The sequence below is a fragment of the Fulmarus glacialis genome, unplaced genomic scaffold, assembly GCF_000690835.1.
Source record: "Fulmarus glacialis isolate BGI_N327 unplaced genomic scaffold, ASM69083v1 scaffold40576, whole genome shotgun sequence".
Taxonomy (NCBI): domain Eukaryota; kingdom Metazoa; phylum Chordata; class Aves; order Procellariiformes; family Procellariidae; genus Fulmarus; species Fulmarus glacialis.
In genome coordinates, this window is record NW_009220726.1 from 1 (window position 1) to 19,139 (window position 19,139).

At 40.5% G+C, this 19,139-nt stretch overlaps 1 protein-coding gene across 1 annotated transcript; it reads left to right on the top strand.

Moving 5' to 3' along the window:
- Window positions 1-893: 893 nt before the first annotated feature.
- Window positions 894-18,841, top strand: LOC104072446 (peroxisomal acyl-coenzyme A oxidase 1-like; the record flags this gene model as incomplete). Its single annotated transcript, XM_009580861.1, is given in 14 exon segments — window positions 894-1,053; window positions 9,968-10,128; window positions 11,903-12,010; window positions 12,534-12,653; window positions 13,235-13,350; window positions 13,546-13,715; window positions 14,044-14,206; window positions 14,908-15,019; window positions 15,022-15,094; window positions 15,542-15,721; window positions 16,369-16,474; window positions 16,562-16,705; window positions 17,572-17,778; window positions 18,791-18,841. Coding segments are annotated over 14 exon segments (1,871 nt in total), but the record flags the coding sequence as incomplete, so codon positions are not given.
- Between the last annotated feature and the right edge of the window lie 298 nt (window positions 18,842-19,139).

Consider the following 19,139-nt stretch of genomic DNA (forward strand, 5'->3'; position numbering starts at 1 on the left):
GGGGCTTTTGGGGAGAGGGGAGACTCCAGGGAGAGGGGAGAGCTGTGAGGAGAGTGCCTGCAGGTGGAGGGGGCTGCCTGAAGGAAGGGGTTTTGTGGGTTAGAGGGGAGCAGCAGCAGCGTTATGTCCCTGACCCCCCTTCTCTCCCCTTCCCAGAAAGGGTTTGGGGTGGCCCTGATAGAGCGATGTCCTTTTACCTCTGTCTTTCTCCTTCCTCCAGGTGAGGGTGAGAGGCACCTTCCCATGGGCATTGCTCTTGGGCCCTCTCCCCTCCTGTTTCCTTCCTAGTACGCTCTTGCCCAGCAGTACAAATATGACCTGTTTCTCACCCACTGCTTCCATGATATGTGAGATTAATGAAATACCTCCATCCTCTTCCTTTTCCCGGCCCACGCTGGGGTTGGACTGTCAGGGGCTGGTGTTGTGTAACTTGTGTGCCAGAGGACACACAGAAAGGCGGTGACCTCTGGGTACCATGGTTTCCAGTTGGCATAGTGGCAATAATAGCTGTCCCCTTCTGCAAGGAGCTGTATGGGGATCAAAGTTCATGAGGCAGTCTGATCCGGCAGTAGCAATGGCTATTTGAGGAGTTGAGATTGTTATTGAGGGGCCTGCGGGTCTCGCATCAGTGAATTAACCTCCTGCCAAGTCCAGAGTGCTCCTAACTTAAAATGTGGTTTATGTGTGTAATGGAGGAGTGCCCTGTTGCTAGAGTCCCTCTGTCCAAGAGCTTTGACTTCTTTCTGATTTCATTAACTTTTGATTTTATTTTTAATTTTCTGATAGCTGTACCTTGAGGTACATTTCACAGGAAGTGAAATGCTGAGTTGTTTCTCACCCGCTGTCTATTGAGGTTTGTGGAAACTGAGTTTGTTTTCCTCTTCTGTCCCCAGAGGCCTTAGTTGTTAATGACCCCGACTTCCAGCACGAGGATTTGAACTTTCTGTCCCGTAGCCAACGCTATGAGCAAGCCATCAGGAAGAGCTCTCTGATGGTGATGAAGTTAAGAGAATATGGAATTGCAGATCCAGAGGAGATCTACTGGTTTAAAAGGTAAGAGTTTGCTTCTTGTATGTACTTCGATCAAGTACATTAGAATTGTGCTTTTTTCCTATGTTTGCTGTCCAAAGGAAGCTAAAGACCTATACGAAAGCCCACTAAAGTCTTGGCTTCAATGAATTTCAGATGAAACCCTGATTTCCTGAATATTGTATTTTCTTAGATTTTTGACTAGAAATGCACCATTAAGAATTACACCCTTTTTATTATATATAGTGCAGAAAGTAAAAAATTGAACTTGTAGTCTCATTTCCCCCCCCCCCCCAAAGGAATAAAAAATATACTGAAATATTTTGAATCTGAATAGATCTGATGAGGTTGCAGCTTCTAATGAAAGCTGATTACTTCACTTTGCACTTAGACCTAATAAAGTTGCATTACAGGCATACTTGAAAATGTTCCAAGATAGCTTACAAGTTTTTGTTTATAACTCTCTGTCCTGTCTCCTCCTCCAAGCTCCTCGTGCTATATTGGTTCCCTTTGACCTAGAGGCTTTTTGTTGTATCTGACCTTTTGTTTATCTGATAGTATTACCCTTGGATTAAGTTAATAAAAATAAAACTGTCTTTACATCTGAGTTTCATTCCTTCCAGCTTGCAGGGAACTTAGTTCCTGACTTTGACGTATTTCTTCCCTTAGTTCTATTAAACTCATTCTGATATAATCAAACAAACCGCTTAACAGAGAGATTGCACAGCTCTATAAAACTGGACGTAGTACCATGAATATATCCTCTGGCACATTAAATGAACATTGCACACTAAATAATGCACTGGTAAAATCACAAGTCCCTTCTGACTGGATTTGTAGAAAAGCTGTCGTTGGCCTCAGGGCATGAATACTGGGACTAGTTAGTTGAAATCATCTTGTCTGCTGTAGTTTTAATTTCAAAGAAATCGGTCTACACTGACCTGTGTCATGGAAGTTCTCGTGGAAGGAATGTAAATGTTCTTTTGAAAATTGGCATCGGTGGACCATGATAACAAGAAAAAGGTTCAGTGACTGTATTAGATTATTCAGGTACCGCATGACAAAAGTTAATCATTAATTTTTCCTACACAAGGATTATTGGAGATGATAGGGAAGTTTCTTAATTATTTTTACAGAGAAAATTCAGAGAAGTCTATCCAGTATACCAGCTGGCAAATTTCAACAAAGTTTGCAATGTAAATGCTGTCTTTTGGTAGCATGACTGACAATATTTTATGAAAACAGGACTTTTCTGAAGTAGTCAAATGATAGATTCTAGTTTTGTCTTTCCATAAACTTATTTGGGAGTCAGCAATTCTTAACTTTAAATGGATGAAAGCTTAGTATTTCATATAGGTACCAAATAATACATCCATATCTTATATGATATGGATAGTCAGGTGTGACTAGTCAGAATTCGTGATCCAAAGTCAACTGAAACATGAGGAAGGCTTACTTTTTTTCAGTCAATTCTAATTGCAGACATTCAGGATTTCAAAAGATAATTGTGATTACTGTAGACTGACTGTATTTTCCAGTGTCTTCTGTAATAACATGTAGAAGAATGAAGAGCAGTACATATACTTCTTACCTACAAGTGAAATTTGTTTGCTCTAAGAACTGTATACTGTTAATATTCTTGGTTTGAATTCTTTACTATAATGTCACTATAATGTGTTTGCAAGGGAGGATATTGGCTTCCTGCTTCTTAATAAATGGAAGAAATGAAAGGATTATTTTTTCATCCTTTGATTTTATTTACGTTTTAACATCTGTCCCCACTTTCTTACCTGCTGCGTGTCAAGCATTTTTTTTAAACTTGGTGAACTCCACCCAACTTGCAAAATTAAGTTTATTTCTGTCACATATCCAAAAATGCTAATCGGTGCTAACTAGAAGGGACTTCATTTGTGTAAAAGCTGACCTGGAGAAACTCTGGGTTTATTCATTTTTCCAAACTGGAAAATTGAATGGATATGGTGTTGTGACATGCCTTGAATGAAGTTTATGAAATAGATTGAAGTCCTTGATTCAGATGCCAAGTTGTATTTATAGTGATTGACCATCAGATTTTTACGTATGGAAGCTTAAGATATTTTGCCAATAATCCCTCACACCTTGTGATTATCCCCAAACAGCAGGGACAGATTTATTTACATATGCAATTTTTGACAATTTTGAGCTAGTTGTTTTCCTGTAGCTTTTGTCTACTATCAGACCTTCACTGTATCATGACTGACCAACTTGATAGCTTGATTTATGAATAGGCGAGGAAAAATGCTTCTTCCTTCAGCTGCCCTGGAGATATGCTTAAACAGTTGTTGCTGCTGTGACATGTCAAACTGAATGTTCCTCCTTCCTGTTTCCACAAGGGCTTTGTTGCACTCCAAAACATAAGAGAATCTATTAAATATATTTAGAAGCCATTTTAATTGCTTCTCATCTAGTCAGTTCTTCCTGTGTCTTAACATGTGTCAGCACTGCAGTTGCTGCTGTGACTACAGCTTATGAAGTCCAGCAGCCTTAAAGTGCCAATATTTAAGATTTCTTTTACAGTGTAACTGCAGCAAAATGTAAGTCAGCATGCAAAATGGGAAATTGTTCTGATGTGTAATGCCACACAGCTCTTTGAAGAGAGTGATCTGGTCAGTTTTAATTCACCTTCAAATTTAAATGCCCTTCATCAAGGAAAATGGGATTAAATGAAGAAGTGAAAAACAGTTGGGAGAAACTGGGGCACAGGAGAAGAGAAGATCTGAGAGCTGCAAGTCAACAGATGAGTCCTGTGTTCATAAGCATTGCATGAACATGCACTTTCCCTGTGAGAATGTGTCCCTACTTCTCATTTTGACACTAAAGTTAGGACCTGGAGTAGCTTTCAGCAAATCAAACCAGAAAAACTGTAGTAGGGCCCTACTAGCCACTGTTAAATCAATTTGGAGTGGATGAGTCTGACTTGAGTTTTTTGATACAGCTAGAAAAGGAGTTTATTACCATAGCATTTGTTAACTCTGAAGCCCAGTAAGCACAGGTCAGACATACCCTCGGCTCCTTCTCCACTGAGGAAATCCTTCATGTTCGTTCTTGAGAGAGTTACCTCAAGAACAGCAAAAAGCTAGAGAAGTTTGATTGCAGATTTTGCTTTAAAGTAAATGACCCTGTTCTGTGACTCAGTTCTGCAGCCTGAGAATGTCTTTGCAATTGTTCATTTAGCTTTGGAGTCTCTGAAAACATAGACTTTGCTTCTGTTGTATTCAGTTCACTGATAGATATGCTATCGAACTCATCTATCAAATACAAGTGCCTTTTTCTGCGTGGGTGGCGTTAGTTGCAGTGACATCTGGAAAGATCTGTATTGCCAAAGTAGCGTGTTACTACACATCCTTCTCCTGTAAGTGGATTTGGAACTGCAGCCCTCCTCTTGACTCGCTGATTGCCGTAGCAGATCTGACTTCATGCTGATGAGGTGATCTTTGGTCATTGATCACATTGCTAGTGCTAGATGCAGCTGGCCGCATCCAGTCTTGATGTAGCAAAGTACTTGAACAGTTTTACAACGCAGCCTTTGGAGAACAAGCTGTGTAGGTAGGGGGAAAAGCCAAGTGGGAATGTAGAAATTGGGAGAGGAAGGAGTAAGAGTTCAGAGAAAGAAAAAGAAGGAAAAAAATCTGTTTTTCCTCCTTGTACAGCTAGTACCTCTTCTGTTTGCCCTGTGTCATGAGGAAAATCGGATTCTTTCTCCTTGTCATTCAAGTTGTTAAAAGGCACGTTAAGAAAATCCTAATCGTTCAGTGTGGAGTATGGAGAGATGAAAAGCTTCTGCTGTAAATTAGCTAGCTTTCAGTTCTGCTTTCAGCTTTGTTAATGCAAGAAGCTGTTAAAATGCTGGACGTTTACTCAGTGAAATAGTAAGACCTTCTGACACAGGGATGTTAATCCGCTTGCCAAATGTCATTCTTCTGATTCCTATCAGAGAAGGTGCTAGTTAAGCATGAAATATCTGGCACTTGCAATTAAACTCACTGATAGGCAGTGAAAGTTGCTGGTGTGACCTTTAAGAAGATTTCTTTCTGGAGTGTTACCTTCAAAGAAGCAGTGTCTGACCTGATTTTTCTGACAGCAAAGCATGTGCTGCACCTTTTTCACAAGTTCTTTCAATGGCTTCTGAAAATACGCAAAGAACTGTTCAGTCTCTTCCTAAGCTGCACTGAAACGGTGTATTTCAAAGTCAGCGCCCATTTTCTCTCTGTATGTTTGTCCTTTTGGGCCCAAGGAATAGATGTACAGTAGTTGTGTTGTAGGTAGTGAGGAAGTAGAGGGTGCTGCTATTGCTATATGGGTCCCGAAGTAAAAGAAGAACCCATGTAGGGAACTACAAGAATGCTGAAAAATACTCTTGTCTCCCTGTTCTTGTAGCATTTTTAAGCCCTTGGTCACGCTGATAACTTCTGGTTTGTAAATATGTGCTGCTGTAGGCAATAGAATATTTTCTGGTAAGATAACTGCCTGCCTTGATCCCAAGAACTCTAGACACTGTACCTGCACTCACACCAGCTTAAAGCACAGTTAATACGTTAGTCAGCAGTATTAGATTACTTGATGACAATAGTTTTGCTTCTGGAAGAATCCATGGCTCATTCAATCTTGTCCATTTAAAAACTGTTCCATTTAAAAGAAGCATCTTCAACATGCAGTTCAGTGCTGCTGAAGAAGCTTTGTTCTGCTTTCTCTCACCCTAAGGCTGATTTTCACAGTTTGCATAGGGATCTGGTTTTGAATTATCAATTATTTACTCTCTGCTCCCAGGCACTCATTCCAGGCATGGTATAAAATGCCAATCAGAAATGCTGCTGTAATTTGAAAAACTATATGCATAGCATCCACTACGCAGTGTGGATCTGTGTTGGCAGCAAACTTAAATGTGCTCCCTGGGCAGGTATTAATACCTTGAGATGGAAGGATATATTTTTCCTTCTAGGTGTCTTGGGCAGGTGGGAGAGATCTTGTATGTAGGTATTCATGCAGAGCACTCATTTGTTCATCCATCTTTGAATTTGGATGGAATAAGCATTTGTGTATAGTAGATGGAAGATGAAAAAACTGTTCAGACTGCAAAATGTTGAAGGGAAGATGCTGTCACTTACTACATAGCTTTTACACAGTGAAACTTTCTAGCACGTTTGTGTTATGGTTTAATTGGGAATGTACTTTGCTGGCCATCATGGCTACTAAATTAATAGAGCTTTCTCTCATGAAATAACTTCTGTTTTGATGAAGCACATCTAAAATGTCTGATTTTTCCTTCCATTTTCTCCAGTGTTAGCCTGTAACAGTAATATTAATTGAAGGTGAGTTCCTGATCTCACAGCTGATAGAAGCAGCTACAGGTAATACAGAGCTCTTCTGAAAAGCACTTGGTCACCTAAGAAGCCTTTTCCTTTTCACTACATAGTGCTTCTAGCTAATATGTCCTAGTTCTAGGCTACTAGCAGTAGTGGGATTTATTCCCCCCAAGCCTGAAATGGGGGAGAAAATAATTTGGTTTTCATGTCCTCAGTTTTAAGTTCCCCATGAATGTTTGTAGAATAGTATTTTTTTCCAGTTACGTAGCCATAGCAGGATTCATAGGGTGAATAAAATGCCTGAAAGAAACATTTATATTCCCATTAGCACTGCCTCTGATGCCTCCATATTTGGACGTTGCTTGTGGGACAAAAAAAGATTGAAATAGGCAAAGAGATTATTTATCTTATGCTACAGTTGGAGAAAAGCCTTTCAGGATCACAGTAACAGTAAGACTGAGATCCAGATCCCTCTATTTCTCTCCTGTAGAACATGCTTGGGCAGTTTTCCTGAACCTTTCGGTCTCCACTTCAGCATGTTTCAAAAAACCTTAGAGACCCAAACGACTGATGCTCAGAAGGAGAAATGGCTGCCTCTGGTCCATGGAGTCAAGATAATTGGCACCTACGCCCAAACCGAAATGGGACATGGTTAGTTCCTTTCAGGGATCAATGGGTAACCTCTTTTCTGTAACTCCAGTTTGTAAATTGATGATGCTCCCTACGTAAATCTAAAAGGGGAAAGGTAAAATAGTTTGGTTAACCGTTGATGTTTCCTGCCCCATAGCCAGACAGCTGCTTCATTTCACAGCCTAACAATCACAGGGTTAGTTTTGGTCTTTTCCAGAATGCACCTCTTAGCTGATCACTGACTTTGTAGTTTTTTACCTTGTTTTAAGATGAGGAGGTTGTTCTAAGCCCTGAGAGTCTGAATTTCACTTGAACTGGTTGGAACATGTTGGTCAACAGTACTATGGTTTTTATTTTTGCCTGAACTTGGGGTATGTGTGTCTCAGTTCTTAGTTCATAATCAACCTGTGTAAACAGGTCAGAAGTATACCTTTAGGTGCAGTGTAGCAGGGTGAGATTGCACGTTTTTGTTTTTGAAAGTAAGGTATGCTTTGCCCCAAGCATTTTTCTTCCAGATGCTACTCCATTGCAGCTGTACAATGTCATGGAAAGATCTTGCTTTCAAAGAAGAAAAACATCTTGTTCCTGCTATTGCTGAAAACGACTTTTACTTCTTCAAATAGAAGAACATTTAATGGATCAGTCTTTTAGCCCAGAACCTGGAATTATGGCTGTTAAATAGCCAGCAAGAATAGTTTAACAAACCAAAGACTCCAGTGCTTGTGCTGGCATCTAAACTTGGAAAGTATGATGTGTACAAGTCTGGACAACTGCAAGAGTTATATGGTAATGCCAATTGCCTGGCTGTTCAGTTACAGCTACTCGTAGTAGCTGAAACGTTTGTAGAAGATGCAACGGAGGAAATCCCGTCATTGTTCTGCTTGGGAGAGATGGAGCGAGCAAACCTAGCTCAACACCAGAAGCTGAGAGACAACCAGATGGCAACAATAAATGCCTGCTGACCTTGTTTGCTTTTTCACACCAACTTCTTTAAATCAGACACACATCCACACCAAAGTGATTTCTTTTACTTGCTATTTCACATTAGATCATTGCACTTTCTTGCCTGGTGATGGTCTGGTTTGCTTATAGTTCTCATGTTGTTTGATGGCAAAATTAGTATTTTGACAATAGAACTAATATGGTGATAGTATGGTCAAGTAAATATACTTTCCATGCAGAGTAATTTAAATGCAACCGTTTGGCCTTCCTGCTGTGAATGTTGAGTATCTAACTACTTTATCAGTAAAGCTTCCGCAGTAATTGTCACTGAGCTCTGCTTAATTTAATCCTGATGTTTTGAAAGTAAGATATGGGTGATGGGGATGGGGAAACAGACCTCTGGATTATTGAATTGAATCCTAGCCTGGATGGGTAGTTACTCTGTTTTATCTTAGTGAGTACCTACTTGATAGCCTGTGTTGATTTAACCTATTTTGTAGTGAATAAATCTCTCGAAAAAATAAAAGAAAGAAAAAGCACAAATAGCACAGGGCTGAAAAGGAAACAAAAAGGAGTAATGAAAACACTGTACTGTTTCTACCTGGTTTATAGCTATTGCTAGTAAATAAGGATTTTCTTTCAGTCTTTAACTGTCGGCTGTGTACTTCTTACCAGTACTGAACTGACTTAAAATCTGGTATTCCTGATGACCCATTAGTCCCCTGTTGAGCTTGGTCACTGTTCAGTCAAAAAGTTTAGAAAACATTGCTACTAGGTTTATTAGATGGTTGAATTTATTTGTAAGTGCCTGAGAATAACAAAGAAAAGAACTACAGTTCTTAGGAAGCTCTAGGGATAGAGCTAATTCATATTAATCTGTGTTTAGAGGTAACACAAGAATGCATTCTTCCCACTTTGATAAGAATGCCAATGGAGTTTGAGCTAAGCTCAGATCAGTGCTCTTTCCATAACACGTATCTCATTTAAATATATATAGTTCTGTTAAAGACCAATTACATTATTTCATACATAAATGTGCCAGATGGACAACCTTTGTAGAGAAGGTACTGATCCTCAATCTATATCCCCACTATTTTAATATTCCAAGCCATCAATATTTAAAGATTTAACAAGCATTTAATTCTTTATATCGAAAAACTTAATAGACCACCTAACTACCTAACAGTGGTGTTTGACAGAACTTGGAGGAAGAGTAGTTCTAATGAAACGTGTTTAATTGGAGAGACTTTGTGCTGGTGATTTACAGGTTGAAAAATGTTGGCTTTCTTGCCAAGTTGTTTATGTTCCCAACTTTGACTTATACATGCAGAGCACTGTCCTTTTAAGAGAGCTTTTAAAAATAGCAAAAGTTGAAGGAATTTGAGTTGGAATGTAATACACGCTAGTTGTGTCTGATCTTTAATTAAAAAAAAGTGAAGTAGATAGTACGGACAGTTAGGACTTTGCTCTTTTAAAAAAAGAAAGTTCAGTGAAAACCTAGCTCGTTCAGCTGGATAAACTGGGACTTCTACCAGGTTCTACCCTCAAACCATGGGGGGAAAAAAAAAGTGAACTTCATATCTTGGGTGAAGGCTCGCTTCATCCAGCCAGATCACATCTTCAACAAACTGACATTCTGACTCAGCCCATTTAACTTAGGGATGCTCTAGTTTCCAAACCATAGTGAAGGTCTGGTCTTTCTTTTGGTTTGGATTAATCTTTTTTTTTTTTAATCAATCATGGTGCATCAAAAAATACAGGAATGTTGCAAAAGCATTTTTGTATGATTAGAAAGAAATGCATTGCAGCATGTTTATTTTGGAGTAAGAGTAATTTCTTATTGTTCAGGCCTGAGAAAAGGACAGTGCTCTGGCTTTCTAAAATACACTGGCTGAATTCTGATTTACACATGAATCGTTTTTTTTTCTTTTTGTCTCTTCCTGAATCTCCACCATGAATCCTCATGCTTGCTTCCCTCCCATAACATTCCCTTCACGCTCCCATCCCATGACACTTCTTCACAGCTTTGTTCATCGTGGACGGCCTGAGCCTCTGGACCTTCATCTGGGCATGTTCCTCCCCACCCTTCTCACCCAGGCAACCCCAGAGCAGCAGGATCGCTTCTTCATGCCTGCCTGGAACCTGGAGATCATTGGCACTTATGCCCAGACTGAAATGGGCCATGGTACAGTACATTCACTAAATGCTATTTCTAAGAACGGCTTTGTGTACAAAGGATTCCCCTGCCTGGGAAAAATGGTGTGTGTTTACCCCACCGTCCTTACGCATGCGGTTGTGGCTATAGGGGAAAGCGGACTGCCTCTGAAATTTTTAATGGATCATTATGTCACGTGCTGTTTGCCCTTTTTTTCTTCTATGGGAGAGATTGATGTCTGTAGTTCTATATATGAGCATACTGAGTGCTCCTCTTGTGCCATTCAAACTGGTATAGATTATGCATATGGCTATGGTGATGTCAATTTGATGACATCTGTTCACTTCTACACGGACCATTCTTTCCAGTGTGATTTCTGCTTTGCTTTACTTAATGTTCAGTGTGAAGACAAAAGGACAGAGCTTTAAGGTACTGAAAAAGATATCCAAAAAAGTAAGAGTTGCTTGTCATCTTGGGACCTACCTTGGATCAGAGAACATGTGGTTGACTTGGTTCCAATGCTCATGTTCTGTGGGGAGCTTTATTCCCCCAGTTATTTAATTCACTCCCATGTGTTTTTTTTTAATTGGACCATGAAATGTTGTGGGTGTTTGTTTGTTTTTTTTTTTTATTCTCTGTCTCAGGTAGACTTTGTTCTCTGTTGCTATTCCTTTGCTTTCAAGCTTTGAAATGGATTTTGATAACTCCAGCAGTATTGTGATTGCAACGCTTTTAATCCAAGTTTCAAATGGAGGATATTATGCCTTGGGAAACTTTAATTTTGACATCTGAGAGTTGCAGATGATAATTCTTTTCTAAAAATGAGCAGGATTCACCTTTGTGCAGAAATGCAATGTAAAGACTGTATGAAGCATAAAGTAACTGCAAGTCTGTGGAGAATCTCTTGCAACTAGTGAGGTTTGAAGATTCTTTACCAGCAAATTAAGTCTGTGTTAAGCTGCCTGCAGAAGTCTACCATTAACTCCATGCTTTGGAAACGTGGTGCATCAAGGTGATATCTTTTTTCATGTTGAAGCTCTTGTGTAGAGTCACTGGCTCTGTCTTGCTCTGTCAGTCCAGACTATCAGGGGTGTTCACAGCTTGTCTAGTTTAAGCAAAGGTGACTTTTTTTTTTAACGCATGCAGGGACAATGCCACTGCTGAGACAGCTGTATGTGAAGTAAAGGGTTGGGGGCAGAGGACAAAGACTGTTCCCGGAATTGTTATGTTCATCTTTTTGCAGTCTCTTCATCTACCTGCATCCGGTACCCTAGCATAGGCATGCCATTACTTGCTCTCGTAGAGCTATGGATGATCTCGTTTGGGAAAAACTGCTCCATCAAGTGAGGAGAATGTAGGCCTGATGAGGGAATGAAGAGATGATGGGCACTACTTATTTCATCTTGTGGCTGAAAAGTATATGATTTTTATTTTGCAATTTAATCAGATTGCGGTTTTAGTGAAATCCAGGTGAGCGTGTTTTTGTGGACCTTTTTAACTGAGAAAGGCTTCTGGTGTGTAACAGCAAAAAGGTGTCAGATGGGAGGTGCTTGGAAAACTAGTCTTAGACCACTGGGAAAGAAACCCAACATGTTTTCTGAGAATTGGCTTCAGGTCCCAGAATATGGTCTGACTCTCACTTGTTCTTCCTTAATTGGTTGATATTTAATCCTTTATATAGCCTAAAAGCAAAGTTAAAATTTGTACATTACTACTGGAGTTCAACTTTCCATTGTCCAATTCTGTCCTTGTCTCTGTTTTGTGACTGACTTTCTGCCAAAACAATGTGTTTGCTTATTTTCAGGAACTCATCTTCGGGGTCTAGAAACTACAGCTACTTACGACCCTGCTACCCAGGAATTCATCCTCAATAGCCCTACTGTGACCTCCATTAAGTGGTGGCCAGGTGGACGTAAGTGCATCACTGTGTGTCTAAATCTGGAAGATGTATGGAAAAACTTAAGGAGGTGATGTCATGTGTGTTACATCTATGGAATGATGATTGAAAGTTGATCCAAAGAGTTGGCTGAAAGGCAGTTACTCTTGCACAACAAGTAACAGAGTTGTCAGAGCCTACCAAAATTTTGGATTATCTGTATGCTCTGAATTGTTTCTCAGAATCATTCCCACTGTATGGATTTGGTGTAATTTTTGATGGGTTGTATCAAAATCTTTGTATTTCCTTCAGCTCCACTGGCAGGTTTGCCAAGGACTTAGTATTGTATAGTCAAGAGAATCATATTGTGCAACTGTTATTGACTTGAGCAACTTGTTTGTCAAGCTGTAAAAGTCAGATGATAACCAGTGTTGTAAATCTGGTTTTCTAACACATGATGTCGTTAAGGTAATCTCAGATCCTGCTTTAAGGAGAGAGATTCTGTGTATATAAGTATGTTGACTTTTTTTTTCCCTTTGGACTCCCACTCCTTTTGCAGTTGGAAAGACATCGAACCATGCCATCGTTCTGGCTCAGCTCTACACTCAGGGCCAGTGCAAAGGGCTGCATGCCTTCATTGTTCCCATACGGCAGCTGGGTACCCATGAACCTTTGCCAGGTAAAAATTAATGTTAAGGGTTTAGCACTCATGGAGTACATTAGATGTGTTTCTCTCCAGCTATATACAGCTGCATGCGTCTTGTTAATGTACATGGCTTATTTCACTAGCTGATTTTAGTGAGTAGATGGTAGCTCACAAGGCTTAAAGCTTTAGGAGTCTTTCTTATGACTGAACTACCACTAAATCATCTTTCATGTCGCGCATTCAATGTGAAGATTAGTTTGGGATTTGATTTTGTCCTGGTGTTTCCCAGCTATGCATTCTGTGAGGCAGTGTGTCCTTCTGCTTTCTGAAAGGGAAAGAATACCTTTCATCATCCTCTAGCTAGAAGTGAGTTGGATAATCTTTAGAGACAGCTCTCCCAGTGACTCTATAGTAGGACTGCATGTAAATTATGAAGATCCCCATGTTTTTATGTTCACTTTCCATCAAAGAGATTAAGGTCCTAGTTAGCTGTTACTCCTAACAATGCCAGGACTTGCTAGGAAACTAAACAGTCTCTTTACTGGAGAAGCCTTGAACCTCTCATGTGGTGTTTGGTTCCTATTTATTAATGCAGGTGGCTTTGTCTGTGGCAGGTATTACAGTGGGTGACATTGGGCCAAAATTTGGTTATGATGAAATGGATAATGGCTACCTGAAAATGGACAACTTCAGAATTCCTCGGGAAAACATGCTGATGAAATATGCCCAGGTAAAGCAGTGAATTTCAGCATATGCTGTTAGAAATGGACAGTTCAAATGCTCATGTGTGGTTGAATAGTGTACCAAAAAGATTGTAAGTTGCTTCCAAGTTGCTAAACTTGATGAGTTTAGAACTTAAGATGTGAACGTGTAAAAGGGAGGAAATGTTAAAAATCAACAGGCTGTTGGGTTTTTTTTTCGGTAGGTTGAACCAGATGGCACCTATGTGAAACCACTTAGTGACAAGCTGACCTACGGGACCATGGTGTTCATCCGATCTCTCATTGTAGGCGATTCAGCTCGCTCCCTGTCCCGGGCTTGTACCATTGCCATCCGCTATAGTGCAGTGCGACACCAGTCTGAGCTAAAGCCGGGGTAAGTATGGTGATAAAAGAGCAGCCTAAGGGCTGAAGGAAAATTTCCAAATACTGGGGGTAAGAGAGACTGTGGTTGATATTGTTTGCTTTGGCACTTGATAGTTTCAAAAAACATTGTTTCATCCCAGGAAGTGAGTAGTCTTTCATTCTTGACTACCAAAATGCCTTCCCCCCTGCCAGAGGCTTTTGCTGTATGGTCTTAGATAGTCTGGCTTGATATGGATGCAGCTTGTGCTGTCCAAGTGGAGAACCTACTTAGAGTTGACTAGAACTTCTGCAGCAGTTTGTAGCCACTGGCATACTAACTCATCTGTATTTTGCTCTAGGGAACCAGAACCCCAGATCTTGGATTATCAGACCCAACAATACAAACTCTTTCCTCTCCTGGCAACAGCATATGCTTTTCACTTTGTGGGAGCCTACATAAAAGACACCTACCGTCGTATTAGTGGAGACATCAATGAAGGGGATCTGAGTGAACTGCCAGAGGTACTGTTGATTTTATGTAAGGTTTCTTTACAGCATGGGAGAAAAGGCATGAAGCCTTTTTTGGCTTTCACTCATGAGACAACTTGTAAGTCTTTAGATTGAGAGATCCCAAACCCAGTATGTGCTGGTGACTTTTATTTCTTTATTTGCACTATTCCTTTAGCAGCCCCTTAGGAAAAAACAGGGAGTAATGCACAGTGAGAAAGCTACTGTGAATATATTTTTTAAAAAGGTGACTTCCCAGGAATGATGGCATATCGCTTGGGAGTGGAGTTAAGACTGATCTTATGCTTGTGCTGTAGCTTCTTGATTGTTCTTCCAAGTCACTAGGGTAGAACTGGTGTGTTGATCAGAGGTATCAGTACTATACTGAGGGGTTGGGGTTGTAAAACGTCAGTTTTCAGTTAGGGATTCTGTCTGAGAACCTAATGTGAAAATAGGCAATTGAAAACAGTCTTGGACATAGTGCGTAGAGACAGAAAGGATGGGGTACTCAAAAGAAATCTTTACATATATAGAGGCTTTCATATAAATAGTTCAGCTCAGGAAAGAGTCCTTACAAGAAAAACAAGACCCTGTGGGACACTGGAAGAATGGTGTTGACTCTACTTTTTTCTGGGAGCTGCAGTACTTAGTGTGTATGTGTGCAAGCGAAGAATGGAAAATAAAAAATCTAAACTGGCTTTGCTTTTGTCCATCAGCTCCATGCACTGACAGCAGGGCTGAAGGCGTTCACTTCCTGGACTGCCAATGCTGGTATTGAGGAATGTCGGATGGCATGTGGTGGGCATGGCTACTCTCGCTGCAGTGGCATTCAATCTATGTCACATTCACCCCATCCTGCACCTATGAGGGAGAAAACACAGTCATGATGCTGCAGACAGCTCGGTATGGTAGCTTCTGTCCAGAGGCATTCTTGCCTTGGCATTACGATCTTTGTAGCTGAAGTGATGAGCAGAAGAGCATCCCCTGTTACCATAAAACTGGTGTCTCATGTTTCTGTCCCTTGCCCAATTTTTGACAGAAAAGTATATGCCTACCTGCACCTATGAGGGAGAAAACACAGTCATGATGCTGCAGACAGCTCGGTATGGTAGCTTCTGTCCAGAGGCATTCTTGCCTTGGCATTACGATCTTTGTAGCTGAAGTGATGAGCAGAAGAGCATCCCCTGTTACCATAAAACTGGTGTCTCATGTTTCTGTCCCTTGCCCAATTTTTGACAGAAAAGTATATGCCTACAACTGTTCTTTGCTAGTCTGACCCTAAGTAAGATGACTTCTCTCCATTCAAACAGCTCATGAGTATGAGTTGCTATTTGTTGCCTTTATTTTCAGGTTCCTTGTCAAAAGCTACACCCAAGTTAGTTCTGGGCAGCGGGTTACTGGCATGGTGTCCTACCTTAATGATCTCTCCAGGCAACGCATTCAGCCACAGCATGTGGCTGCTAGGACCGTGACTGTGCGGATCAATGATCCAGTCAGCTTGGTAGAGGCCTACAAAGCACGTGCTGCCCGGTGAGTTCACACTTCTTAGACTGAGCCAAGCACCAATAAAATTGTGTGTCTTGGGAGATGGTAGTGATGTGCTGCCCTGGTAACATTAGATTCTCAAGATGTGGTTTGCAAAGCTTTGCTCTATGTGTTGCTTTCAAGAAGTGACACACTTTACTAGGTTGCGTCAGTGTTAAGTGCTTTGAGGTTACAAGAGGCTACATACAGCCTATGCATAGCCTAGTTACTCTGCTCTGTTCCATTGTGAAATATCTTTTTCTTATTTAAATGTAAAGTGTATTTGAGCATACAAATACCAACATTGTTGAAACTGCTCGGAGATCTATCTGGAGAGAAACAGTCCTGATATTAAAGCCTGTTGTGAAGGAAGTGTGAGAGTAGAACAGATATCTACATGTGAGTAAGTATTCAAGCACCACATATGTGCTGTCAAATGTCGTTTTACCCCTCTGTAGCTGTGTTCTGGCTGCAGCAGTGATGATAGCGGCTTTAGAGCCACAACTGCTCACTCCAGGCAATGTATTCAGTCGTGGCCCACGACCTGTGAGTTCTTCTGATGTGTTAGACTGAAATTCATATTAATTCAGTGTATATAATCTTGTTAATGTGGTGTTATTGCATAACCTGTTTTTCTTCATTTTATGAAATAGGCTTGTAGAAGCTGCAGCAAAGAATTTGCAAGCTGAACTGAACCACAGAAAGAGCAAGGAGGATGCCTGGAACAGAACTTCTGTTGATCTTGTGCGAGCATCTGAGGTCAGTGATGTGCCTGATAAAGAAATATGTTGTAAGAGCTTCTCATCTCTTCATGAACCTGATTCACCTTCCTTTCATTTCTTCTAGGCACACTGTCATTATGTGGTAGTGAAGCTTTTCACAGCAAAGCTGTCTGAGATCAGTAATGCAGCTGTCCGTGCTGTCATGACTGAGCTGTGTCTCCTGTATGCGCTGTATGGGATCAGTAAGAACACAGGAGATTTCTTGCAGGTTGGTGTCTTTCTCCAACACTTTAAATCTCTAGAGCCAGAGTAATTGTTTGCAAAGATGCTTTAAATACAAAGTTGCACGAATGCTTAGGCGTAAGGTCTTGACTGTTGACTGCTGGGAGGCCATTAGCAGTGCAGGTTTGATGGAAGGCTCTTGTCACGTTTCCCTTGTGATCTGCCAGGAGCAGAGTTGGATGATAAATGGTAACATGGCATCTGTCTAGGTTAGCTTAAATGTTTTCCAGTTGATGACCAGGTGTTGCTTGTTAAAAAACAAGGAGTTAATAAAGGAGATGCAAGTTAGACATGCTCTGAGCTGTATGCATTTGTAAATTAGTGCGCAAAAGGGGGATATTGTACTCCAAATCTGAACCCATCCTTCAGTGAATGGGTTTAAATTGTCAGGCATTACTTCTCTTCATTCTTTCAGTTTGAGAATGTATTTGTGCAGCAGTGTTTTATTTTGTCTTCAGGCAGATGCGGTATGCTTTGTCTTCCTGTTTTCCTCTTTGCTGCTTACCAAAAAGTTCCCTGAAACCAGGAAGAATTTAATATACATATATGCACATTCTTCAAGAAAACTTGCTACTGAAGTTAACATACAGGCACTCTAAAGAATGAGTCTCCCATGAAAGATTAAATATCTAGGCTATGTAGCATAGCCCATAGCATGGGCTATGCTAGGCATCTCCTTTTGCTTGTACACTATGGCAAATTGCCAATTGATTACTTAGCACTTAGAAGAAAAACTCGTGTTTTATGAACTGCTGCATTTTTGTGTGGGGGAAGGCTGACCTATGTTAGACCACAGGGGAAGGGAGTTCTTGCGAGTTGCATACTCTTCTGACAACCTCTTTTTTTTCCAAGGCGGGTATTCTGACCAATGCCCAAATTACTCAAGTGAACCAGCATGTGAAAGAACTCTTAGCTATAATTCGTCCCAACGCAATAGCACTGGTAGACGCCTTTGACTTCCATGATGTTCATCTTGGATCTGTGCTTGGCCGGTATGATGGCAATGTCTACGAGAACATGTTTGAGTGGGCAAAGAAATCCCCACTGAACAAAACAGAGGTAAAGAAACTTTATTTTTTCATCTTTAGGTCACATGTGTCCAGGGAAATAACCCAATTTAGGGTTTTTTAATTTTGATCTAGTGATCTCGGCACGTAATTGATGAATTGGGGAGAAAAGTCACTAGTGGTAATGGACCAAAACTAGCAACCTACTTCTGCTCTTCTGCTTTCAGCATACTTTCTTCACTTACTCTCCCATGTGTCTCTCACGTGCATCCCTGTGGGATGCTTTTTTGAGTTTCTCAGTTGAGGGAGGAAACCATACTTTCCCTAGAGAAACAATTGAATAATCTCATTTAATTTTAAAGGAATTATCACTTGCTGTTAATTCTGCATAGTGACAGTAGCTGTGAAAGCCTTACCTGTTTTCTGGGAAATCTTTCAATGCCTTCCGGCAGTAGTGGTGACTGGAGAAGAAAATAAATTGCTCTCATGTAGTACTTAAGTGTCAGGTGTTGCATATCTGCCCTAAGGCTGTCGCTACAGCTGAGCTAATAAAAGAAACTGAGCTGAGAAGAGTCAGTGTCCCTCTTCCATCAGCCAAAAGAGAACTCTAAATCCTGTCTCGGTGGCCTTTACTGCCTTTATTTGATTTGGACAGACTATCTCCTATGATGGGCTGCCAGAGACTGCGATTGTAATTAAATCCCACTGGAACTTGCTCAATTTTTTGTGCTTCTGAAGTCAGTGGGTCTTAGGAGCTTCATTATGGTCCCCTTAGGAGACCTCTACCAGTTTTCTTTGAATTAAAATGCCAGAGAATTGTCTGTATGGATATAAGACATTTCTTACAAGAAAGGTAGTAGGGAAGCTATTTGTTTTGGCTTATATTCTCATCCTTTGTATCATAGACACTCAAATACAGGACTTAGCTGGCTGTTCTTAAATCCCCAAAGTGCCTTTGATTAAAATTTCCGTAGTATAAAAACACACTGCAAGATGTAAAGAGCTAAAACTGTTTTAAAGCTCAGGTCTGAACTTGTTATAACCACTGTCTTGTCCTCTTACAGGTTCATGAGTCTTTCCACAAACACCTGAAGCCGATGCAAGCCAAGCTGTGAAGCCTGCTGGTTTTTTTTTTTAAAATGCACACTTTTCCTGACCTGAAAACTGGGTGTTTCCATCCTTTCTTCAGGCACCTAAATCAAACCTTTCAAATCCTGGTAGCTGTAGGACAGTGAATAATTGTAGCCTTTCTTTCCACTTCTATAAATTGAGGAGGTGTTTGGAGAGAGTGCATAGGGAGCGATGCTGTTTTTAAAGTGCAATTATAATGGTAAAAAATTAACCTTTTAAAAATCTGGGAAAGCTATATGGATTCATACAAGGATTGCTTTTGAGAAGCTGCTAACTAGAGAG